Source organism: Hyla sarda, chromosome 9 (genome assembly GCF_029499605.1).
Source record: "Hyla sarda isolate aHylSar1 chromosome 9, aHylSar1.hap1, whole genome shotgun sequence".
Classification (NCBI taxonomy): domain Eukaryota; kingdom Metazoa; phylum Chordata; class Amphibia; order Anura; family Hylidae; genus Hyla; species Hyla sarda.
Genome location: NC_079197.1, coordinates 125,907,268 through 125,934,211, shown reverse-complemented (window position 1 = coordinate 125,934,211; position 26,944 = coordinate 125,907,268). Strand labels below are relative to the sequence as shown.

Genomic DNA, 26,944 nt, shown 5'->3' with positions numbered 1-26,944 from the left:
ATGGAACCCTTAGAGGCCTTGTTACCTCTATTACGACCAGAAAATTTAACAAGTAGATTGTTATCTTTTCTCGACTGACTGGTTCTATCAATATATTGGAGAACAGCTCTTCTCACATTTAAAAGACTGTAGGATCTTTCAAAGTCATTTTTTGGATTTGAGCAGAAGGACTGAATTACAATGTAATGGGATCTATGAAAAGAAGACACAACTTTAGGCAAAAAAATTTGGATCAAGTTTAAATATGATTTTGTCATCCAAGATTCTAAGATAAGGTTCCTGTATAGAAAGTGCCTGGATTTCATCGACTCTTCTAGCTTTAGAGATGGCTACTAAAAATACAGTTTTTAGAGTAAGGAATTTTTCTGAAACCGAGACTTAGGGCTCAAAGGGATGTAATGGAAGAGCACTTAAGACTGTATTTAGGTTCCACTGAGGACAGAGATTTAGTATTTTAGGTCTGAGTCTACTAGTGGCTTTGATGAACCTGGAAGTCCACATGTAATCAGCTAGTTTAACCTGACAAAGAGCACTAAAGGCTGACACCTGTACTTTGAGGGAACTAGGGGAAGGGCCCAAGTCAAATCCCTGCTGAAGGAAGTCTAAAATTTTAGAAATCATCAGAGTGTCAATAGAAAAGTCATCCCCACACCAAGAAATATATTTCTTCCACACTTTAGAATAGGCATTAGAGGTAGTAGTTTTACGGCTTGCTAAAAGCGTATTTACTACTCTCTCAGAGAACCCTTCCTTTAGCAGAATGGACTTTTCAGTTTCCAAGCTGTCAATCTGAGGTATTAAATCTGTCCGTGAAGAAACTTCCCTGGGACAAAAGTTCTTTTTTGAGGGGAAGCCTGATGGGATCTTCTATACTTAAGGCCCTCAGTAGAGAGAACCACCCCCTCTTCGCCCAGTATGGAGCTACTAGGATCAGAGTGCAAGGACTGTTCATAGGCTTTTGAAGGACCCGGAAATCAATGGAAGAAATGCATAACCTATCTTGAATGTCCAGTCCTAGGCTAGATCATAAACTGCTAATGGAGAGTCTCTTGGATTTAGGGAATAAAATAGATCTAATTTGTGATTCTTCCTTGTAGCAAAGAGATCCACTTGTGGAACTCCCCATTTTTTCGTTATCATTTTGAACGCCCAGAGAGCTAGAGACCATTCCCCTGGATCTATTAGGTGTCTGCTTAGAAAGTCCGCTACCAGATTCCAGGCCCCTTTGAGGTGTATTGCTGTGATGGAAAGTATATTGCTTTCTGTCCAAGAAAATATTTGTTGTGAAATCAATTGGAGGGCAGTATGTCTTGGGCCTCCCTGATGGCATACTGCTGTCGTATTGTCCGTATAGATAAGGATGTGACGATTCCTGCAATTTTGCTCAAACTCCTGAAGTGTCATCCAGATGGCCAGTAATTCCCTGAAATTTGAAGATTTCTATACTGTTTGAGAGCACCACTTTCCCTGGACTGCCTGACCCTCTGAGTGAGCTCCCCATCCCCATGCGCTTGCATCGGCTATCAGCTGAGGATTTGTTTGGAACCAGTTCTCCAGATTCTTTGGGGACAACCACCATTTTAGCTGGACTTTTAGATGTAAAGGAATAACTACTCTTTTGTCTAACATTAGTTGGGACCTGTTCCAAATGAACAGTACAGTGGTCCCTCAACATACGATGGTAATTCGTTCCAAACGAGCCATCGTTTGTTGAATCCATCATATGTTGAGGGATTCGTGCAATGTAAAGTATAGGAAGCTGTACTCACCTGTCCCCGCCGCTCGAGATGGTGTCCCCGGGCCTCCGCTGGGCTCTCCGCTGTCTTCTCCGGTCCTCTGCTGTCTTCTCTGGTCCTCTGCTTTCTTCCGCAAGGCCTTACTGGGCTTGCGTAGCGACGTCATTACGCCGCTGCGTACGCCATTCCTATTGGATGACGTGCGCAGCAGCGTATTGACGTCATCGGAGAGGGCCGAGAAGACACTGGAAGACCAGCGCTGGACCCAGAGGGCACCCCGGAGCATCGTGGAGGGGTAAGTAATACTTACCGCACCACACGGGGAACATTAAGCTGCTATCTGGCAGCAGCTTAAGCATTTGGCGCTGCCGGATAGCACTTAATGCCATGGCCCTGACATAAAAAAGCATCGTATGTCGATGCTGACATCGACATGCGATGGCCTCTGAGAGGCCATCGTATGTCGATTTCATAATATGTCGGGGCCATCGTAGGTCGGGGGGTCATTGTATTCATTTTTGAAGAGGCCTGGAGTGGAACTGGACCCAGGCTACTGAAGGGATGCAGGATGTCATATGGCCCAGAGTAGACATTGCTGTCCTGATCGAGCAAGAGTGCAGGATTAGAAACAGAGAAATTAGAGCCTGAAGATTTACCCTCTTGGAATCTGGAAGAAAAGAGGACTGGACTCTCGAGTCCAAAAGGGTACCTTGGAAGATTTTCCTCTGACTGGGAAGGAGGTCTAACTTATCTAGATTCAAAATCCAGCCTAACTGCTGAAGAACTATAATGGCTCTCTGAATGTGAAGTTCCAATTGAGGAACTGAGTTCGCCACTATCAGAATGTCGTCTAGATAAGGGATAATGAGAACTGACTCCTTCCTGAGAAGGGCCACCTCTTCTGCCAAGACTTTGGTGAAAATGCAAGGGGCAGAAGACAGGCCGAATGTAAGACAGACAAACTGAAAGTGACGCACACTGGACCCCCATTGGGTGTCGAATCTCGAAATTTTTTGGTAATCTGAATGGATGGGAAGATGCCCCTCCTTTATTAACTGAACAGCAGACTTTACAGTTTCCATCTTGAACTTCCTGTAAACCACAAATTTGTTCAAAGGCTTTAGATTTATAATTGTCCAATACTTTCCGTTGGGTTTGGAAACTAGAAACAGGAAAGAATAATGACCTAGGCCCCTCTGAAGGATAGCCCCTAGGCTGAGAAGGTACTGCCTTAGAGAATTTGTTTCTGGACTCTTGGAATCTGCTGAGTGATGACAAATCTTGGAGGGGGAGGTGGTGACAACATGATCTGGTAACCCTGAGATATGACCCCCACTATCCAGGGATTTGGAATCAGAGACTCCCAAACTGGGGCAATATGGGAAAGTCTTGCCCCGACAGGCCTGGTGCCACAGTTTAGGATTGGATGAGATCTGGCTGGGATTAAGAAGGACATTTCTGCCTCTGCCCCCTTTCTTATATGATCAACGCCCCAATTTTTCTCTACCTACCTTGGAAGATTGATCTGGCTGACAGAAGAGAAGAAAAGGAGATTTTTTGTTGTTGTATTTTATCAAGGGGAAACCCTTTTTTCTTGTCCGCTGCTTTCTCTAAAATGGTGTCCAGTTCAGGACCAAATATAAATTGACCATGGAATGGAAGAGAACAAAGTTTGTTTTTAGAATTCATATCATCAGATCAGGATTTTAACCACAGCACCCACCAAGTAGTGTTAGATAAAACTGCAGTGCGGGCAGCCAATTTTACTGACTCAGCATAAGCATCGGACAAGAAATTAGAAGCCATTTTAAGTAGAGGCAGGAACTTTAGAATCTGCTCTTTTGGAGAAGATGAACTTCCAGCTGATCTAACCAAACTCCCAGGGTTCTGGCCACACAAGTAGAGGCTACATTAGTTCTTAATATGGAAGCCACAGCCTCACAGCTCTTTTTTTTAAATAAACTTTCTGCCTTTTTGGTCCATAGGATCTTTCAATTGTGTGGCATCTTCAAAAGGCAGAGAGGTACGTTTGGCTATTTTAGCAACTGGGACATCAACTTTCGGTATAGCATCCCAAGTGCTAAAGTCTGAATCACTGAAAGGATAACGTCTTTTTCTCCGGTCTAGCCCATTCATCCTTAATAATCTTATGCAAATTAGGGTGAACAGGAAAAGAGCAGGTTTTCCTATCTCCTAACCCCCAGAACAGTTCATCCTGGATAGATCTAGTCTCCTGAACTTCTTCAAGATTTAAAGTAGTATGGATAGATTTAACCCGATAACGACCACGGACGAGTATAGACGTCCAGGTTGGCGGCCGTTCCCGCACCTGGACGTCTATACTCGTCCATTATTCTCGTGGGTGCTGCCCAGTGCACCCACGAGATCGCGGCAGGGACTCGGCTGTATCACACAGCCGGGACCCTGCTGCACTGCCAGGACCAAAGTAAACTTCGGTCCCGGCAGTTTTAACCCTTACAGCCGCGGTCGGAAGTGACCGCGGGCTGTAAGTGTTATGACAGAGGGAGGGAGCTCCCTCTGTCACTCCTGCAGCACCCCGCATCGCGATCGCGGGGTGCTGTGTGTGTCCACGGCTGGCCGGGACCGGCCGCACTGCCGGGAGTGAAGTTCACTTCACTCACGGCAGTTTAACCCTTACAGCCGCGGTCAGAAGTGACCGCGCGCTGTAAGGAGTTCTGACAGAGGGAGGGGGCTCCCTCTGTCTTCTCTGCAGCACCCCGCGATCGCGCTGCATACCTGGGCAGCCGGGGGTCCTACAAAGACCCCCAGGTCTGCCCTGGGTATTGCCTGAAAGGACGTGCCAGAGGCACGTCCTAATATGCTGCCTGCTAGTGAAAACTGGCAGGCAGCATATAACCGCAATGCTTTGGAATACTAAGTATTCCAAAGCATTAAAAAGTGTAAAAATAAATAAATAAAATAAAAGTGTAAAAATAAATAAAAATGTAATAAAAGTGAAAAAAAAAAAATAATAAATAAAAAAAAAAAAATATATATATATATATATATATATATTACATATATATATTAAAAATACATTTATTAAATGAATCTAATTTAAAAAAATGCATAATGTGTAGGATCGCATTGGCGGACATCCGCAGCATGTAATATGTTGCGGATGTCCACCATGTGATCCTACACATTATGCAGCAGTCACGGTAATGAGCTCCCTGCTGCGGCTGGGTAGCTTTGTGTGTCCACTCATAGCGGCGGATTTCCCGCCAGCAGTCATGAGCGGACACACTGAGCTACCCAGCCGCAGCAGTGATGGATATATTTGCCATGAGCGGGTGCTTATTCCCACAACATGGCGGATATATCCATCAGGAGCCTTAACTGTCACAGACAGACGCGTTATACTGCCAGCCGACCAAGGACTAATCAGAGTGGTCCCTGGTGCAGCCAATAACTTGTAGGGGTGCGGTATATAAATGGGGTCACTTGTGGGGGTGGTGTTAAACTATGGTGTTAAAATACTCACTGTACCCCCTAGCGAATACCTTGAGGGGTCTAGTTTTTAAAATGGGGTCATTTGGGGGGGGTGTTCCTATGTTCTACTACCTTTTAATTTCTGCAAACCTTGCATAGCACATAAAAAAAGATGTACTTTTCAAATTTTCAAAATTTTCAAAATTTCAAGTTAAATTGTTAGGCTTCTAACTAATTTAAAATGTTAATTAAAAACAAAAAAAAATGACGTCAAAATAAAGTAGACATCTGAAAGTATAAGTTTCATAAACTATTTGGTCAGTATGTATAAATATATGCAACCTATTAGTGTTAAAATAGCAAAACAAATCGTAATTTTTTGTAAAAATTTCATGATTTTTTGCATTATAAAAAAAAAAAAAAAAAAAAAAATACAAATGATATCGGCTTACTTTTGCTATGTACATGAAGGAAAACTTGTGACAAAAAAACAATGTCAGAATTTTCGTGATTGGCAAAACGTTACCAGAGTTATTCTCTAATAAAGACAGACATCCCCGATTTGAAAAAACAGGCCTGGTCTTTCAGAGGCGTACAGGTTTATTTTCATTGGTCCTTAAGGGGTTAATTAAAAGTTCAATCTCATCAGAATTAAACAGGAATTTTTTAAGCAAAGAATCTTCCTCCTCATGAGGATCTTCTACATATTCTCCTTCCTCTATTTCTGGGGGAACACTCTCTTCAGAATCAGAGATGGCAACTGTCTTAGCTTTTATGACTACTGAAATAGTAACCGTATTAGATGAAGTAGCTGGGACAGGGGGTGGAGTAAAGGAGGCTAAAGCAGAATAATTCTCCTAGTGAACCATAGATTTAATTTCATGCATAAGGCTGGGAGACTCAGAGGAGATACAAGCTTTACATAATGGTTTGGATGCAGACTCTGGGAATTCTCTACAACACATTAAACATTTATGTTTAGATTTTTCCTTCGGTTTAACCGCAGACCCCGCAGGATCCTTGTCTCCCTGAAAATACAAGGAAAAGAAGGATGAACACCAAGCAATCGAAGATAGGCCAGGGTAAAAATCCCTCAGGCCCTCAGTACTCACGGATCCAGGGACCGCTGGAGGATCTGGAACCTTTGCTGGTGAGCTCATGATGCAGCCTTGGAAAATCCAACATTGTGACCAGGAAGAGCAGCATCCATACAGGAGAGGGGTTCTTTATAGAAGAAAGGCTGGTCTTCTGAATTGAATTTGCCGCCGAGAGGCAGCGGAAGTGATGTCAGGCGCCAGTAATCTGGTCGGAAGGAGTAACAGCACCTTCCCTCCCCAGCCGGAACTGACGTCCTTGATGCTGGTGTCACCTCTGGAGTGCCCGTGCGCGGCCGAAGAAGATTAGGCCGTGTCGGAGGAATACAGCACGGCAAATCCAGAGACCATATCATGCGTGCAGCCTGACCCGGAAGGAGAGCGTCTCAGCGTCGATCCTGTCCTCCTTCGAACTCCCCAGTCCGGACGCTCCTAAAGCAGACCGGACAGCCGGGAGAAGAAGACAGGGGGACCTACATCAAGCTCCCTGGAAAAGGAACAGGGAAAACACTAGTGTAGACAGGAAGGGGTGGGAAATTTAACCTCTCAGTGTTTTTCCTGTCCCAATCAGGAGGAGTTAATCTCATGGGTGCTGTCGTGGAGACGATAAGGCAAATCACAGTACAACGTACTATAACCATATAAGTATAAAACAGCCTACCCAGTGCATGTACTTAGGTCATGCAACCAGGGACCAGCCAGAGGCTGCGCCAGTGCACCTTGGGGATAGGGAATGCTAATTTATATATAATAATTTGGGGCCATATCTTGAAAACAGCAAAAAAAAAAAAAAGATTAAAAAGATAGAAAGGTAAAGACCATTGTAATCAGCGTCACCCAAAATATTAGCATGTAGTGCTGTTAGTGCAGCCAGTTTATGCTACTGTCAGTTTCCCTTTAGCTTTAGTTTTTAGACTAACCTAATATGGCCACATTTTTGCATTCCCATTTTTGCCTCAAGTATCGGCCCAGCCAATATGGACTAAAATGGGTATGGCTGCTTCTGTAAAATTATCGTTTATCAATCATTTGTGGGCTGTTCAACCATCAGCCTACTTTCATGTAATGTGTACTGTATACCTTCCCTGTTAAATTCAGCTTTACCCCACCCAGGGCCGGTTCTGCCTATAGGCAAAATAGGCGGCCGCCTAGAGCGCCCTCTTGATGGGGGCGCCGCTCTGCACGCAGCAAGAAAGTAGAGTAGCTAGCTAGCATCTGAAGCACCCGCCCTGCCAGCACCACAGTGTCACACCAGTAATGAGTTAATTACATGAGGCGGAGGTTTGTTACAGTGTGTCATCCCATTAGTAAGGTGGGGCATGTCAAAGGGAAAAGCCAATAGGCAGGTTCAAGGGGCGGAAAAATTAACTTTTGCCTAGGGTGGCAAAAATCCTTCCACCAGCCCTGACCCCACCTCATCATCCCCTGTCTTTCTTGTCTCTAACCTGTTGAGCGTTTTATAGAATTTTCTATTTCTATAATGACAACTACACAAAATATTGTTATAACTTACCAATACGTCTGTTCTTTCAGAGAAGATGGCCTCTTGTTATGATACATCTGTTTGGCACTATATTTTTTTTATGTTAATAATAACTTATAAAACTAAAGTCTTTAGCATCTGAGTTGTATATTATGAGAATCTTTAGCAGTCATGACATGGAATTTAAAGGGGTACTCCGCCCCTAGACATCTTATCCCCTATCTAAAGGATAGGGGAGGAGATGTCTGATCGCTGGGGTCCTGCTGCTGGGGACCCCTGCAATCTCGGCTGCAGCACCCCAGACATCCGGTGCAAGGAGCGAACTTCGCTCTGTGCCGGATGACTGGCGATGCAGTGCGGAGGCTGTTGATGCCACGGTCACGCCCGTTCGTGCCGTCACGACCATGCCCCCTTAATGCAAGTCTTGGTATCGATACCAGCAGCGGTGCGGACGCCGGACAGGATCATTATCTAGCTCTCTCACACTGAACACCAATGAAGTTTGGGAACTGTTAAGTGGACCTGCGGAAGGCATCAGCAGATGCCGAAACGCGTTGTCCTGTTACTTTCAATAAAATTTCGTTATCCTGCACCGCCTGAGTATTCCTGTAATTTCGCCATTTGAGCAGCGCCTCCATTGTATCAGCTTTTTCCCACATTGTCTCCCTATATTGCATATAGGCTTCTAACCTAGGAGTCCGATGCCGGTGGGAGTGCTGCAGCTCATCTAACATAAGGGCTGCACAGGTCAAAGTGCGGCTCTTCCAAGGTCGGTATATCACTGTTTGGTGTGGTGGAGGGTGCACATCAGTGAATATACTATCTCAGGGAGCGCCCCCTGTATCTTTTTTTCTCTCCCCTCGCATCCTAATTACAATATTGATGTTACTTGTTCCTACTCAAAAAAATATTAAGAAAGTAGCCTTGGGCAACAGGACAATGGAATAACTTTGGTATCCACCAGGAGCCAGTGTGTGCATTATACAGTAAAGGACATCCGAGCAGTGGCAGCCAGAATGCCATGTGCTACTCCAGGAAAAGCAGTAGAGAGCAGCAGTGGCTGTGAGGGAACAAGACAACATCAGGATGTCAAGTGATAAAAGTAAAAAACTAAATCTGTTATAAGTGCAGGGAGCTCAATTCAATTCTTTAGAGCAAAGCTGTCCCGCAAAATCACTGCAAAACAAATTACCTGGTTGATGTTAAAGGGGTTATCCACCATGAGGTGATTTTAGCACTTACCTGACAGACAATAATGGACATGCTTAGAAAGGATCTGTGCTTGCCTTGGAGCTAAGCAGCTATGTTCTGAGTCAACCATAACCCCTTAAGGACCAGGCATATTTTGGCCTGAAAGATCAGAGCGTTTTTTGCACATCTGACCACTGTCACTTTAAGCATTAATAACTCTGGGATGCCTTCACCTTTCATTCTGATTCTGAGATTGTTTTTTCATGACATATTCTAGTTTATGTTAGAGGTAAAATTTTGTCGATACTTGCATCATTTCTTGGTGAAAAATTCCAAAATTTGATGAAAGAATTGAAAATGTTGCATTTATTTTTTATTTTTGAAGCTCTCTGCTTATAAGGAAAATGAATATTCCAAATAAATTATATATACAATATGTCTTCTTTATATTTTCATCATAAAGTTGACATGTTTTTACTTTTGGAAGACATCAGAGGGCTTCAAAGTTCAGCAGCAATTTTCCAATTTTTCACAAAATTTTCAAAATCAGCTGGTTTTCCCCCAAATTTTACATTTTTACATGGTGTAATAGGATAAAATGCCCCCCAAAATTTGTAACCCCATCTCTTCTGAGTATGGAAATACCCCATGTGTGGACGTCAAGTGCACTATGGGCGCACTACAATGCTCAGAAGAGAAGGAGTCACATTAGGCTTTTAGAAAGCAAATTTTTCTGAAATAGTTTTTGGGGGGCATGTCCCATTTAGGAAGCCCCTATGGTGCCAGGACAGCAAAAAAACAAACAAAAAAAAACACATGGCATACTATTTTGGAAACTACACCCCTCAAGGAATGTAACAAGGGGTACAGTGAACCTTAACACCCCACAGGTGTTTCACAACTTTGGATGTGTAAATTAATGTTTTGTTTTTTTTTTTACTAAAATGCAGTTTTTTCCCCAAATTTTACATTTAACAAGGGATGATAGGAGAAAATGCCCCCCAAAATTTGTAACCCCATCTCTTCTGAGTATGGAAGTACCCCATGTGTGGACATCAAGTGCACTGTGGGCGCACTACAATGCTCAGAAGAGAAGGAGTCACATTTGCAAATTTTGCTGAAATGGGGGGGGGGGGGTGTTTATGTCACATTTAGGAAGCCCCGATGGTGCCATAACAGCAAAAAAAAAAACACATGGCATACTATTTTGAAAACTACACCCCTCAAGGAATGTAACAAGGGGTACAGTGAGCCTTAACACCCCACAGGTGTTTGATAAATGTTCATTATAATGGGATGTGAAAAGGAAAAATTTGATTTTTTCCACTAAAATTCTGGGGTTACCCCAAATTTTTCATTTTCACAAGTGGTAAAATGAGAAAATGTCACCGTAAATTTGTAGATACATTACTTTGGAGTAAGGACATATCTCATGTCTGGATGATAGGAGCTCGACGGGTGCACACTGTACTCTTAGGAGCAGGAGATCAGTCAGGGCCTTGAGCTTTGCTGCCTATGGAGCAGGAACAGTGGGACCCCCCTCAAGGGGCATCACATGGGGTAAATAACTGGTGTACACTAAGTAAGTAAAATGGGTTACAGTGGGACGTTAAAAAAAAAATAAAACAGGTTATGTTCCCAGAATGATGACCCAGAGCATAGCCAAAACTAAAGAATATGCCCACCCCAAACACTATGCTCTGAATCATCATTCTGGGAATGTGATGTGTGTGGCTGTCCCTAACCTGTTTCCTCAAATGCGCACCCCGCTCAGGTGGAGAGAGAGAGCGCTGCGCATTTGAGGCAACATAAAAAATCCCCGATGATAGTGACTTAGTGACCCATGACCAGTGACCAGTACCCCCAGAGGTCTTATCAGGTTTTTTTTTTATAAAATAATTTTTGGGGCAATTTAGATGTTTTATGGGGTTAAACTTGGAATGTACTCTGGACTTGGTACATTGGGGTCAAATTATGGAAAATTAAAATGAAAAGGGAAAATGTAGTACTCCATGGAAGTGTGATACTCCCTGAAACAATCCTTAATGCAGAGGCCCGGATGATTGGGGCAAGTGTCACATTGAGTGGTGGTGTCCTTCCGTATCCCCCTCTTGTAACACACTCTGCATTTTTTCTGGGCTCGTCCCTTCTTTCCAGTGTGGGGGACTTCACCTGGAAAGTGTTGGCCTGGGACGATCCTGGCACCTATAACTTCAGTTCCTTGGGAAGTCCGGCCTGCTCTTTCCAGGTCGCCAAAGATCAGGACCTTTACGACTTCTTCTTGGAACTGAAGGTAGGTCCCTGTGTTGCCAGCGTACTGTGATAGTACAAAAGCGTTGTACATGGCAACCTGTACCAAGTAGACCGCAAATTTCTTGTACCATACCCGTGTTTTCCGCATGGCCATGTATGGCTTGAGGACTTGATCAGAAAGATCAACTCCCCCCATATACTGATTGTAGTCCAGAATACAATCAGGTTTGAGGACCGGTGTTGTGGTACCTCGCACAGGGACAGGTGAGCTGCCGTTACCATGAATAGTGGTCAGCATAAGGACATCCCTCTTATCCTTATACCTGACCAGCAACAGGTTTTCATTGGTAAGGGCACTCACCCTTGGATATAGGTGTCTGAACAAAATTTAGAGGGAGGCCTCTCTGGTTTTTCCGCACGGTCCCAAAAGTGGACGTGGATCTGGCGGAAAGCGATGTGAAGAGAGGGATGCTGGTATAAAAGTTGTCCACGTGCACATGGTAACCCTTATCCAGCAATGGGTACACAAGGTCCCAAACGATTTTCTGTGTGTGTGGGGGGGGGAGAGTATGTAGTGTGTGTTGGTGTAACTTTATCTGTAACGGTGTGTGATTAAAAATCACACACTGTTATATATAGGGGGAGGGGGAAAGCGTTGCGGCCCAAAAAAAAAATGAGGGCAAATCGCAGCACCCTGAACCCCTAATAGGGCCCGGGTCACACTGAAAAAACTGCAGAGGACCCTTGGAGACCTATTAGGGGGTCGGGGGGGGGAAATGTTTTAACTTGTTTTAACTTTTATTTTACTTTTTACCTTACCTTTCCCTGGGCTGTATGCTTTCCCTGATCTATGGGGGGCTTCTTGTCTCCTGTGGGGGCTCCGATCTCGGCAGAGGGGGGGTCCCATGGCTTCCTCCAGCAGCTCTGACCGCTGACTGAACCCAGCCAGCGGCGGGAGCTGCAGGAGGATGCCGTTAACCCCTCCCCTGCTGGCTGCTATTGGCCAGCCAATAGCAGCGATCCTGGGGGGGGGTGACGAAATCGCCCTTAAGTACCAGTGAGCTAGGACGTACGCGTACGTCCTTGGTCCTTATGTGGATAACACTATGGCTATCTTTTTGTGAACTGGCCATTTCCTGTTGGAGTTCCCTCCCTCGAACTACAATTCCCATAATTCCTTGTTTGTACGTGTGAGGTCATATTTCTTTCTCCCACACATCAACCACTCCACCCATTGAAACACACCTGTGATCCCTTCAATGCCATAGACCAGTGTTTTCTTACCAGGGTGTCTCCAGCTGCTGCAAACATACTATTCACTGCAGAATGATCTTCCTCCCACCCAGTGGTTGCTCCACCCATTGAAGCTAAGGCAGGCTCCCTCTAAACATCTGACTAGTGATGTATTATCTTGGGCCACACTGCAACCTGGGAAAACCTGAGACGACACTCATTTTGTATGCTGTTAAAAAACATTGGGCCAAAAATCACAGAATAATTGCGAGGCCACCATCAAACACAGGTAAAGACACCATATTATGAACTACACTAACTTTACAGCCCCTGTAGCATAGTCAAATAAAAATAATCCAGCCAATTTTATTTTTGCATTTTTGATTTTTCCTCCTCGCCTTCTAAAAATCATAACTCTTAAATTTCTATTAAACAGACCCATTGAAACTGAAAACAGCAATTTTGCACATTTTGGTAGGTTAAATTTTCACGCTGTACACTTTATGGTAAAAATTACATGTTTTATTTATTCTGTGGGTCAATACGATTAAAATGATAGATACTTTTCTATCATTGTACTGCTTTTAAAAAAAAACCTTAAACTTTGTTCTTACAAAATAAGTGTTTAAAAATTGGCCAATTTGGACCACATATAACTTTCTACTTTTTCGAAATATGGGGCTGTATGAGGGCTAATTTTTTGCGCCATGATCTGTAGTTTTTATAGGTACCACTTTTGCATATATGTGACTTTTTATTAGTTTTATAGTAATATTTTTTTGGAATGTGATGTGACAAAATAAAACAAAAAACAGCAATTTTGGATTCTTTTTTTCCTTTTTACGTTTACGTTGTTCACCATACTGGATTATTAACATTATATTTAGATAGTTCTGACATTTACGCATGCAGCGATAACAAATACGCTTATTAATTATAATTTTTTGCGTTTTGGGGTAAAATGGGAAAAAGGGGCCATTTAATTTTTTATTGCTATATTGCTATATTTATAACTATATTTTTACACGTGCAGATACTGATCAGGGCTATGCATATGCATAGCACTAATCAGTTTTATCAGAGAAGAAGACGCTGGGACGATGGACGGAGGAAGGTGGGGGGACCCCCATCCGCCATCTTGGATGACCGGATCATCCAAAGTGGCGCATATGCCGTGATCAGTATTAAAGGGTACCTCTCATCAAAAAATGTTCTGATATATTATAGATTAATGTATGCAGAATAACTTTACAAGTGCATGTTATTAAAAAATATGCTTCTTTCTATTTAATTTTCCACTTTGAAGAAATGACCACTAGGGGTCTCCCTACCAGTCCTGGCAGCAAGCATTTCAGACTCATGCTGGAGTCCTAAACACTACGAGCTGCCAGTCTGCTTTGTTCACAAAGGAGAACACTCGGGGCTGCCAGCCTGCTTTGTTCACAGCCTGTTTGGCTGTGAACAAAGCAGGCTGTCAGCTCTGAGTGTTTAGGACTCCAGCATGAGTCAGAAATGCTTGCTGACAGAACTGATCGGGAAAAATACAATAGAAAAAAGCATATTTTTCATTAACATGCTATTGGAAAGTTATTCAACATTCATTAATCTAAAATATATGAAAAGTTTATTTGATGAGAGGTACCCTTTAACACTGCATCTGAGGGGTTAATGGTGGATATCGGCGCAATTGCTGATGTCCGCCATTACCGGCGAGTCCCTAGCTGCTGTATGCTCCACAGGAAGTTCTTTTATTTTTAGATTTCCTTTCTGTCTGACCACAGTGCTCTCTGTTGACACCTCTGTCCATTTTAGGAACTGTCCAGAGCAGGAGAAAATCCCCATAGCAAACCTCTCCTGCTCTGGACAGTTCCTGATATGGACAGAGGCGTCAGCAGAGAGCACTGTGGTCAGACAGAAAGGAAATCCAAAAAGAGAAGAACTTCCTGTGGAGCATACAGCAGCTGATAACTACTGGAAAGATTAGGATATTTAAATAGAAGAAAATTACAAATCTGTTTAACTTTCTGACATCATTAAACAGATATAACTGGGCAGAGATGTTACTTCACGTCGAGCATATGATACCACATATGTATGTATTTTTAAGAGATTTACTCACGACCACCACGTTCAGGTCTTCTCATATATTTCTTTCTTTATTTGCATGATTTAAAATCCTTATAAATACAGTTCTCCTGTTATTGGGGTACGATGATCTACATCCCTGATAGGTATGGCTCCTTTCACACTATGAGCATTCATCCATTTTTAAACATCTGTTTTCTGTGTAAAAATGGATGTATAATAACGGATGAAATAACGGATGCTAATGGCAGAATAAATATTCATCTGTTTATACCCGTTATAAAATCCCTCATGTATGGCCGTTTTAACACCTCTGCCTACAGACTCCAACAGCCGGGACTACTACTACCCCCATCATGGAACATACTTCTTTCCATGATGGGAGTAGTACTTCCCCGGCTGCGGGAGTCTGCGGGTGGCTGGGGAGGCTACATTAGTGTTTGTACTACTACCCCCATCATGGAACAGAGTTTGTTTAATGATGGGGGCTGTAGTACAGGGGCTGAGGGATTGATCGAACTGGGTCTCACTTCTGAGACCCGAGGCGATTAGAAGTTATTAAACTATTAAACAGGGGAGCGGGCAGCATGCTCCACTCCCCTGCGATGTGCGATGTACCACTTTCATTTTTAAATTCCCCGCAGGTGGGGTTTTCAAATAGAAGCGCTGTGGTGGGGAAAAATATATAGAATCGCTGGGGGGGTATATATCTTGCCCCCGCAGCGCATTTATATATGTCCCCCCCTCCCGCAGCACTATCATAAGCCCCCAGCAGCGCTATGAATGAAAAGTATTGTACAGCAGCGCATCTGGCCAGCGCGATTTGCTGCTCAAAAAATACTTGTCATTCATAGCGCTGCAGCGGCATCTGTATATAGATGCACTGCAGTGTCAGACATATATCCATATATCTGGCCCCCACAGTGCGCTTCTATAACTAAATGCCTTAGCAACGCTGTGAATGAAAAGTATTCTAACAACAGCGTATCTAGCCGTCCAGATATGCTGCTGTAGATTTCTTCAGGTTGTGTGTGGTATTGTAGTTCAGTTCCATTGAAGTGAATGAAACCCTTTTAACTTAGAAGGGACCTTGGCCTAAAAGATGGAAGAAACCTTAGCAGGATCTCAAAATCATAAAACACTTTGGGTGTTAACTGGTTATCGAACAAGGATGTGTGTACAGGTCCTTGTGCTGTTAACGGAGTATGGCGCAGGCTCCCGACTCGAGCCCGCTCCATACCGGCCGGCCCAGCTGAATCTTGTAGCTGGGGGCCGGCATTAATAGCCGACATGCGGCGATCACCGTGGCCGGCTATTAACCCTTTAGATCGCTGCTGACAAAGCTGACAGCAGCATCTAAAGGAAGCTTTGAACACTCCCTGGTGGTCCAGTGTGGTGGATTGCCCCCCCCCCGCAGCGCGATCGCGGGGGGACAATCCACTGTGGAGGTAGCCAAAGGGCTTACCTCTGCTGCTGCAACTGTCCCAGTTCTCGCATTGATAAAGCCTGGCAGGACCAGGACTCTATGAACCACATTGATCTGTGTGAGGAATCTAATGATTCCTCCTAAAAGTCCCCTAAGGGGACTAATAAAGTGTAAAAAAAAAAAAAAAAAATATTAAAAGTTTAAAACACCCTTCTTTTCCCAAATTCCATATAAAAAATATAAAAACATAATAAAAATAAACATATCTGGTATCGCCACATGAGTAAATATCCGAACTATAAAAAAATTATGTTAATTAAACTGCACGATTAATGGCGTATACGTTAAAAAATACCAAAGTCCAAAATTGTGTAGTTTTGGTCATTTTGTATACTCTAAAAAAATTATAAAAAACGATCAAAAAGTCCCTTCAAAACAAAAATGGTACCGATGAAAACTTCAGATCATGGTGCAAAAAATTAGCCCTCTTACCGCCCAATAATATTTTTTTAAGTAGTGAAATAAAGAAAAATTCAAATATATATTGGGTATCATTGTAACTGTATGGATCTACAGAATAAATATATGGTGTCATTTTTACCGAAAAGTGCTCTGCGTAGAATCGGAAGACCCCAAAAGTTACAAAATGGCGTATTTTTTCCAATTTTGCCCCATAAATATTTTTTTTCTGGGTTCGCCATAAATTTTGTGGTGAAATGATTGATGTCATTAATAAGTACAATTGGTGGCGCAAACAATAAGCCCTCATATGAGTCTGTAGGTGCAAAATTGAAAGCATTATGATTTTTAGAAGGTGATGAGGAAAAAACGAAAGTGGAAAAACCCCGTGTCCTTAAGGGGTTAAAGGAAAACTGTCATCCTGATCACCCATACTAAATGCAATACACTGGATTATAGTGTGGGTGACCAGAAATCCAGAAGAGGTTTCACTTACTATAATCAGTGCCATGGTTTCCGAGATATTGGTTGGCAAAGTTCCCCTTCAGAATTCAGGGACTTGCGCGCCGGAGGCGGGGCCCCGCCAGCTGGCCACCCCTGCAACCTTTTGTCTTATTAATCAGCCGTCCCCTTAATTAGCATATTCTGCTACTCCACTTTCTAGTGATGTGAGTCGCATGTCATGTTAGCGCTGCACTCTGTCGATAGAGCACATGCGCTGCCAGATTACATACGGCTCTCATGTCCTAAAACAGTGGGTCAACTTGTCGCAGGATTTGTGTCGGTGTTATATTTGCAACTTTTGGTTTACACAAGAACAAGGCTATGAATTCCGTGCGGAGTCCAAAAAAAGAATGTGGATAGAGAGAAAAGAAAAAGAGGGCAGCGCCTCGTGTAATCCTGCGAGCTTCAGTGAAGGGGGAGGGTCTAGTATATGGACTCTCATCTGCTGAACCTCTTGATATTTAGCATATCACCCCAGCTATTGGGGTATCAATGGAACTGCAGGCCGTAGGAGCTTGACTGGGTACCGTAGCTTTGGGTCCAGTAATGCAACTAAATAAAAGAAAAGAAAAAAACTGGTGGCGGTGTTCCAGCAAAAACATGAACTTCTGGTATTTCACTTAAAAAAACATATTTATTACTAAAATCAGTTTAGCAAGCCCATAGCAAAAAGCAAGACGCGTTTCGGGTCCCTGCATACCCTTTCATATCTGCAATTGAGAAAGGGTACGCAGGGACCAGAAACGCGTCTTGCTTTTTTGCTAAGGGCTTGCTAAACTGATTTTAGTAATAAATATGTTTTTTTAAGTGAAATACCAGAAGTTCATGTTTTTGCTGGAACAACGCCACCTTGGAGTTTTTTTCTTTTCTTTTATTGTGTTGCAAAAAAGAATGGACAGGTTCATTCTTCCTGCGGAAACGAAAATTGGTATTTCCATGCCAGAAACATCTAGGGGGAGATTTATCAAAACCTGTCCAGAGGAAAAGTTGCCCAGTTGCCCATAGCAACCAATCAGATCGCTTCTTTCATTTTGCAGAGGCCTTGTTAAAAATGAAAGAAGAAATCTGATTGGTTGCTATGGGCAACTGGGCATCTTTCCCTCTGCACAGGTTTTGATAAATCTCCCGCCTAGAGCGGAAATCCTGTCGAATTCAACGTAGTGGAATCTCTGTGCGGAATAATTCCGAGGTGTAAATATAGCCTTTGGGTTTCTGATCTGCTTTATAATTTTTAATGCATACTTGAAAAAAAAATGCAGAAACACTGGAAAACTCAAAACATACATACAAATAAAAAAAATACAAAACAAAAAAACCTACTAAACGTTTTGGCTCTCCATTTATTAATTATGAGCCAGTGAGTGAATTAGTCTGATAAAACAAGACATAAGAAGGGGCCTGGGAGTGACTGGCTGCCTAGTCACATGACTTTAATATTGTCACTAGAGGGCGTAGTGTACAATGTATGGGCACTATTACTGGCATTCCTGTGACCACTGCAGATGCTACTGATAGGTAAGTCCTGACACTAGGACTCATATATGACATATAATAGTACTAGTATAATGAAAATACGTAATATACCCAGTAGAGACAGTTGCCAGTTTCCTCTCTGAGGTTTAACCCAAATTGTATACCAAGTGTACCCCAGTGTGTGGCTCTGCAGTCCTGGCAGCTGTAGTGTCACCCATGGCTCTTCAGTTGTTGCAAAACTACAACTCCCATTATGTCGTTAGCCAAAATGTCACTGTAGTGCAGCATTCTGCATCCCCTGGTTCTCCAGCTGTTGCAAAACTACAACTCCCATCATGTCCTTAGCCAAAATGTCACTGTAGTGCAGCATTCTGCCCATCTGGTGCAGCACTACAACTCCCATCATGTCCTGCTTCACAACGCCTATCATGTCCTGACAGGGCATGATGAGAGTTATAGCGTTGAAACCTCTGGTTATACTCTATAAGTGGTCTCCAACCCGTGGACCTCCAGATGTTGCAAAACTACAACTCCCATCATGACCTATCAGCCAAAATGTCACTGTAGTGCATTATTCTGCCCATCTGGCTCTCCAGCTGGTGCAGCACTACAACTCCCATCATGTCCTGCTTCACAACTATCATGTCCTGACAAGGCATGATGAGAGTTATAGCTTTGAAACCTCTGGTTATACTCTATAACAGTGGTCTCCAACCTGCGGACCTCCAGATGTTGCAAAACTACAACTCCCAGCATGCCCGGACAGCCAAAGGCTGTCCGGGCATGCTGGGAGTTGTAGTTTTGCAACATCTGGAGGTCCGCAGGTTGGGGATCATTGCTTTATAAGCCTCTCTAGCAGCAGGTACAGCTCTGCAGCACATGTGGCAGCCATAGACCGTGGCTCTGTCCCCATGTGCGGCCCTTCTCGCTCACTGGCCTCCTCGCCCATGATTATTGATAACATCCCTATTTCCCACCACCTGCACATCCTCCTCCCGCTCTACAGGAATGCCACTGGGCGCATTGTTAAAAAAATACGACCCCCCCCTTTTCCCAAAAATGGACACCGACAAAAGCAACCCTCCCAGCCCAAACTACAACTCCCACAAAACAAAGCGTCTCTCCGCAGAAGAAACACGGCCCCGCCCAGGCGCTGAATAATTCATCTATGCAAACGAGGCGCCAGCCAATGGGGTGCCCCGCGACCACGTGACGGCCTGAGAGCGAGCCGCTCATGAATATGCAAACGTCGGGCGGCCAATGAGGAGGCGGGCGGTCACATGGTGCGCGGCTGAGGGGGTTCGGAAGAGAAGTTATCTATCAGTGAACACGGTGCAGACTCAGAGCTCAAGTGAGCAGTACACGGGGCGCAAGGGTCGTGTTGCGGCCGGGGGGACCCACTACACCACATACAAGGGGGGGCGACAGCCCGTACCCCTCCCAAATTACTCGCTATAGATGAGGGCAGCATTGGGTCCGTTCTAGGCTGGCGCTTCAGTGGGGGTTACCGCCTGGCATGCGCTAAAAATGCCTATTTTACTGTTCCTCATAGACACGTCCGCCTCTATGAACCAGCGGACGTATTTGGGGACGACCTATTTGGATATTGCCAAAGGCGCGGTAGAGATATTTATGAAGGTAACCGGACTGGGCTGTGCACTCTGTGTGGTTGTTGTGACTATTCTCTGCTATTCACTCCCCCCTTGTTGTTTGTGTCCCCGCAGCTGCGTGCCCGGGATCCGGCTAGTAGGGGCGACAGGTACATGCTGGTTACATATGACGAGCCTCCATACTGCATCAAGGTAAACGCATCTACGGCTGCTCCCCCCCTCCCCGTCCCCCCGCTGACACCCGACTCCGTGGCGGTTTGTTGCAGGAGGTGGGAGGGGGACACAACAGGCCGCCATCCGCATACAGCCCCTTGTGTAGGGATGGGACCGTGGTGGACACCCGCGCCGGGGGCCCGGAGGGGGGGGGGAGGCCCGCGGGCTGGGAGGGAGGGGGGCATTTCGGCGGGAGTAGCCGGGTCGCAGCCACTGAAGATGGCGGACATCTTGCTTTTGTATGGGTCTGAGGCGCTTGAGATGGAGGTGGGGAGGAGAGAGAGGCTGGAGGGGCGTGGCGAGGTGACGTCACAACTTCAGCTTCCTGATTGGTGAAGGGTGACTCCCAGTCACGCCCCTTCCTGTGTCCCTGCGCCTGACGGTGATTGGCAGGATAGTAGGGGTCAATAACACCAGAGGGTGCAGAGGTAGAGCGCCCCCTGTAGTCTGTGTGCATACAGTGCATGTCAACCTCCTGGGCTGTCACATACGTCAGTGGGTGATGGGGTGTTACCAGACACACAACCACTTCATAGAACTTTCAGTTCACACAGATAATGTAAACAGCTGTTGCAAAACTACAACTCCCAGCATGCCCAGAAAGCCGTTGGCTGTCCGGGCATGCTGGGAGTTGTAGTTTTGCAACAGCTGGAGGCACCCTGGTTGGGAAACACTAGCTTATGTGCATAATAAGGGGTCGTCCACATATATAGAAACATAGAATGTGTCGGCAGATAAGAACCATTTGGCCCATCTAGTCTGCCCAATAATCTGAATACTATGAATAGTCCCTGACCCTACCTTATATGAAGGATAGCCTTATACCTATCCCTATCTTATATGAAGGATAGCCTTATGCCTATTTCTATCTTATATGAAGGATAGCCTTATGTCTATCCCTACCTTATATGAAGGATAGCCTTATGCTTATTTCTATCTTATATGAAGGATAGCCGTATGCTTATTTCTATCTTATATGAAGGGTAGCCTTATGCTTATTTCTATCTTATATGAAGGATAGCCTTATGCTTATTTCTATCTTATATGAAGGATAGCCTTATGCTTATTTCTATCTTATATGAAGGATAGCCTTATGCTTATTTCTATCTTATATGAAGGATAGCCTTATGCTTATTTCTATCTTATATGAAGGGTAGCCTTATGCCTATTTCTATCTTATATGAAGGATAGCCTTATACCTATCCCTATCTTATATGAAGGATAGCCTTATGCCTATCTCTATCTTATATGAAGGATAGCCTTATGCTTATTTCTATCTTATATGAAGGATAGCCTTATACCTATCCCTATCTTATATGAAGGATAGCCTTATACCTATCCCTATCTTATATGAAGGATAGCCTTATACCTATCCCTATCTTATATGAAGCATAGCCTTATACCTATCCCTATCTTATATGAAGGATAGCCTTATACCTATTTCTATCTTATATGAAGGGTAGCCTTATGCCTATTTCTATCTTATATGAAGGATAGCCTTATGCTTATTTCTATCTTATATGAAGGATAGCCTTATGCTTATTTCTATCTTATATGAAGGGTAGCCTTATGCTTATTTCTATCTTATATGAAGGATAGCCTTATGCCTATTTCTATCTTATATGAAGGATAGCCTTATGCCTATTTCTATCTTATATGAAGGATAGCCTTATGCCTATTTCTATCTTATATGAAGGATAGCCTTATGCCTATCCCTATCTTATATGAAGGATAGCCTTATGCTTATTTCTATCTTATATGAAGGATAGCCTTATGCTTATCCCATGCATGTTTAAACTCCTTCACTGTATTTGCAGCGACCACTTCTGCAGGAAGGCTATTCCATGTATCCACTACTCTCTCAGTAAAGTAATACTTCCTGATATTACTGCAGAAACCTTTGCCCCTCTAATTTAAAACTATGTCCTCTTGTGGTAGTTTTTCTTCTTTTAAATATGCTCTCCTCCTTTACCGTGTTGATTCCCTTTATGTATTTAAAAGTCTCTCTCATATCCCCTCTGTCTCTTCTTTCTTCCAAGCTATACATACATATATAGAATATAAAATCGCACAGTGTTGTAATGTCCATGTATTTAAAGTTCTGCACACGTAATTTACTTCTGGCAATACACTTACACTACTACAACTCCCAGAATGCCTCGACAGCTAACCCATGCACTTTTTTTTTATGACTGCCTTAGGGCAATCCACTGAGACATTCAGACTGGCACCAGCCCCTTAGACTTTAGTGGCCTGAACATAGTCAGCTAGTTGACTGCATTAGAGCCATTCCCTGCATGTTTGTGTTTGTTCGTCGACCTTGATTTAGGGTCCAAGTTAAAACTTGTATAGGTGTGGGAAATAAACTGACCCTAGTCACTAGCAGACAACACTCGGATTATAGAAGTCAATGGGGCGCTTGCCTATTGTGCTTGTATTCATCACATCCTGTTTTGACAGGTTACTGACATACGTGCCATGGATGACACAATCTGAGTGAACCTATACACAAAAAGGTGGGCTCAGCCTATAACTAATCACTAGGGTGCTATCACATGTATCATAGCCAAACACTACACAAAAAAGAAAGAGATACAATAATGGATGCACACCTGCTTATTCTACAAAATATAATATCTTTATTACATATATAAATTGATACAAGACAACTCAAAAAAGGACATTTAAAAACACCTACAAAGGCTCCAAGGCCTCCACAAACGGGGGGACCCACAAAAATGAGCCCCTCCCAGGACACCCGCAAATATAGTAATTGCACTAAACCACCGAGCCTATCGAATGACAATAATGCTTAAGTATATATACAATCTGGTAATACAGCCATACTCCTGGACAATGAAAAATACAACCTGCACCAAATGTCTGTAAATGCTAAACACAGGAGAAGGCAAGGCAATATGGAAGGATGGATGAAGGTGACCATGCGGGTGTCCCCCTCGGGTTTAGGGGGACACCCGCATGGTCACCTTCATCCATCGTTCCATGGGTCCCCCCCTGTTTGTGGAGGCCTTGGAGCCTTTTTAGGTGTTTTTAAATGTCCTTTTTTGAGTTGTCTTGTATCAATTTATATATGTAATAAAGATATTATATTTTGTAGAATAAGCAGTTGTGCATCCATTATTGTATCGCTTTTTCTTTTATGTGTAGAATCTGAGTGAACCTGGCTTAGATGTGAATAGTATTTTGTGGAGGAGCAGGATGTATGCAGTAGCTTCTTGTAATGTCCCTCATAGCAGAACCATGCGGTAAAAAGTTGACAACGCATGTTTTTTTTTTTTTTACATGGAAATCAGTCTGGTTTCAGCATCTAAAACCATGTGGGTATTAGCTTTGTGAATCTGCTCCTGCTGTCTCCTCTGCTATTTCCCCCTTAAAGGGATACTCCTGGGGAAAATTAATTTTTTTCAAATCATCTGGTTAAAAAAAAGCTCATGCAGATTTGTAAATTGTCTGCTTAAAACCTAAATCCTTTCAGTACTTATGAGCTGCTGTATGTTACAGAGAAAGATGTGTAGTTCCTTCAGTCTGTCCACAGTGCTCTCTGCTGACACCTCTGTCCATGTCAGGAACTGTCCAGAGTATGAGAGGTTTGCTATGGGGATTTGCTCCTGCTCTGGACAGTTCCTGACATGGACAGAGGTGTCAGCAGAGAGCACTGTGGTTAGACTGCACAGAACTGCACAACTTCCTTTGTAGTTTACGGCAGCTGATAAGTACTGGAAGGATTCAGATTTTTAAATAGAAGTAATTTACAAATCTAACCTTTTGGCACCAGTTAATTAGAAAATATGTTTTTCATCCACTGAGCCATATGAGAAATAGAATAAATAGTTATAGCTCATAAAAGAGGAAAAACAAAAATGCAAACCGTCTGTGTAAAAATAGGACCTGTGGTCCTCTGAAAAAAAGTCGTGACCAGTAAATACTGATCACATACCGATTTACAGGATTATAATTAATTAAATTTTTTTTGTAAAAAGGGGATTTATATTCGAGGGGCTTTTATATTTTTAATATTTATTGTAGACTTTTTAAATTTCAATAGTGGTGTAATGAAGAAAAGTGTTCCTGTAGCTGAATGTGACCCCTGCAGTGATTGGCTCAGCAACGCACACCCTCTGCTAAAAGGAGCACCGCTTTCTTCATTGCAATAGACACCATTTTTTTCCATTCCTGCTTGCTATTACAACGGGACATCACACTTGTCTTAATTCCTGCTCCAGGGATGCAGGCGGGACACAGGTTTCCCTGCTCCCTCCGCACATCTCCCCTCCATTTAGACAGACTGGAGCGCAGCCAGTAGAGTGCTTCACAACCTTTCTCCTGCCCTCACCTCACATCTACTACCTGTCCACTAGCTGTTGCAAGACTACAACCCCCAGCATATCCTCACTCTAAGGGCATGCTGAGCGGATTCTGCTGAAAGAATTGACAAGTCAGCTCTTTGTGGAGTCCGGAATTTGAATTTGACTCAACTTCTGCTGTGTGCACGGTGCAGCAGGTTCCTATTGAAAACAGAACATAATTTGAGTGGAATTTTTCAACCAGACTCTGCTTTGAAATTCCTCCATGTGAACGAGGCCTAAGAGACTTTCAGTCGCCATTTGCCCTCATCAGACCCCTGTGATTACACTCCGGGGGCTGATGACCTACAGATCTATTTTCACTACAGATGCCGTGCTCGGCATTGATTGTGGAATATATAGGTTTTTTATGCTTAACATCAATATGATTGCTAATGTCTGCCATTATAGGTGAGTCCCACTATGAAGCAATCGCAGCTCATGCACTTTCTTCATTGCCGCACATTAAATATATGGCAATGTAAGCACAGTTACTCTGCAGTGCCGTACATCTACGACCTACAGACAATTGTGTATGTATTTTAGTTAACTAAGCAACAACTTGAGACAGATGTTGATAATAAAGTTAAGTGGTATTACTACCTGGAAGAAGAGATCCACTGTTCACAGAATGTTTTATAAAAAGCTAATTTGTGGGGATGTGACTGCTTGGTCCTCCACCAATCCTGAGAATGTGGACACAATTCTCCCTGTAATGAAGGGAGTGCTCTGGTGTGTGCAGCTAGTGCTCTGTTTATATTTTATGAGGCTGCTGAATGTTGCAGAATTTCATGCAGTGTTTGGTGTCCCATAGAGAATGCGCTGGCCATGCACACTCGGCAGTACACTCCATACATTGACAGGTACCTTTCGTCTCATGATTGTGTTACCTCATTCTGTGGATAGGGGAAAACTTATCCGATTATTGATGGCTTCACTGCGCCATAGGACTGATGGAGACTAAAGTATTCCAGGCCCAAAATAAATTATTTTGATCTCCCTCTGGCTGATGTAACCCTTTGGTCACACAGATGAAAAAATGTCATGTGTATAGGACCTACTCTGGGACCATTCCATCATAAGGAGAAGACAGTGCGGGGATCAGCTCATTACATTGTAGCTATAGACCCTAGCGATCAGCACTTATTACCAGAATCACATGTAGATGTACACCTATGCAGGATTTATTAGTCTAGGAGGTTCAAAAAATACTGGGTGTTACCGATCCTGTTATCAACGGGGTGCGTCTCTGTAGCCTGAGGCACACATCTGGTTGACAAGGGCAATGTAAACAGTTCCAGGAGGAGTACTGGAGGGACAATGCAACTCGAACATCATTGTTAGTAACTGTATTAAAGGACAACTGTAGTGGTACACATTTATATATGCCCGGGCCTCAAAAATAAACAAAATAAACTCATACATACCTTCCTACAAGCCCCCGTTGGTCCGGCACAGGCCTCACGGTTCGGCAGTGCTAACGTCATTCCACTTCCTGGGGACGAGGATGCCGCAGAGCCGTCGACGTATCACCGGCCGTGGCGGGAGATTTGAAAACAGTCTGGGAAACCCAGTGTATTGCTGCAGTAAAAAAAGCTACCTGCAGGGGGGAGAATTTGACCTGGGGGGAGAGAATGTGTGTGTGGGGGGGGATTGTGGCAGGGTGGTGTGACGAGGGGGGGGGGAATAGAAATTAAACGGTGGAGATGTGAAATAGGCGGTGGACATGAAATGGGTGGATAGATGTGAAATGGTTAGATTGGACATAAAATGGGGGATTTCACCATCTCCTATCGAAATCTCAATATTTAGGCCCATAATCGTCTCCTCATATCGTGCAGCCCTAATATATAATATAAATATATGCAGTCATGGCCGTAAATGTTGGCACCTCTAAAATTTTTCAAGATAATGAAGTATTTCTCACAGAAAAGGATTGCAGTAACACATGTTTTGCTATACACATGTTTATTCCCTTTGTGTGTATTGGAGATAAAAAAAAAAAAAAAACACACCAAACTCCAAAAATGGTCTGGACAGAATTATTGCCACCCTTTCAAAACTATGGAAAAATAAGATTTCAAGCATGTGATGCTCCTTTAAACTCACCTGGGGCAAGTAACAGGTGTGGGCAATATAAAAATGACACCTGAAAGCAGATAAAAAGGAGAAAAGTTCAATTAGTCTTTGCATTGTGTGTGTGTGTGCCACACTAAACATGGACAACAGAAAGAGGAGAAGAGAAGTGTCTGAGGACTTGAGAACCAAAATTGTGGAAAAATATCAACAATATCAAGGTTACAAGTCCATCTCCAGAGATCTAGATTTACCTTTGTCCACAGTGCGCAACATTATCAAGAAGTTTGC

The 26,944-nt window shown here is 43.5% G+C and overlaps 1 protein-coding gene across 6 annotated transcripts in view; it reads left to right on the top strand.

Annotated features, from left to right (window-relative positions):
• Positions 1-26,944, top strand: part of LOC130291176 (integrator complex subunit 6-like) — an 84,482-nt gene that overhangs the window by 2,411 nt on the left and 55,127 nt on the right. For 4 of the 6 annotated variants that reach the window (XR_008847812.1, XR_008847811.1, XM_056539671.1 and 1 more), the window contains exons 1-3: positions 19,663-19,741; positions 19,943-20,028; positions 20,115-20,192. Coding sequence is in view for 4 of the 6 variants with exons in the window: in XM_056539671.1 (XP_056395646.1) it covers positions 19,957-20,028; positions 20,115-20,192 (150 nt within the window). In the remaining 2 variants the exon portion in view is untranslated. The other 2 variants (XM_056539669.1, XM_056539670.1) reach the window with 2 other exon arrangements.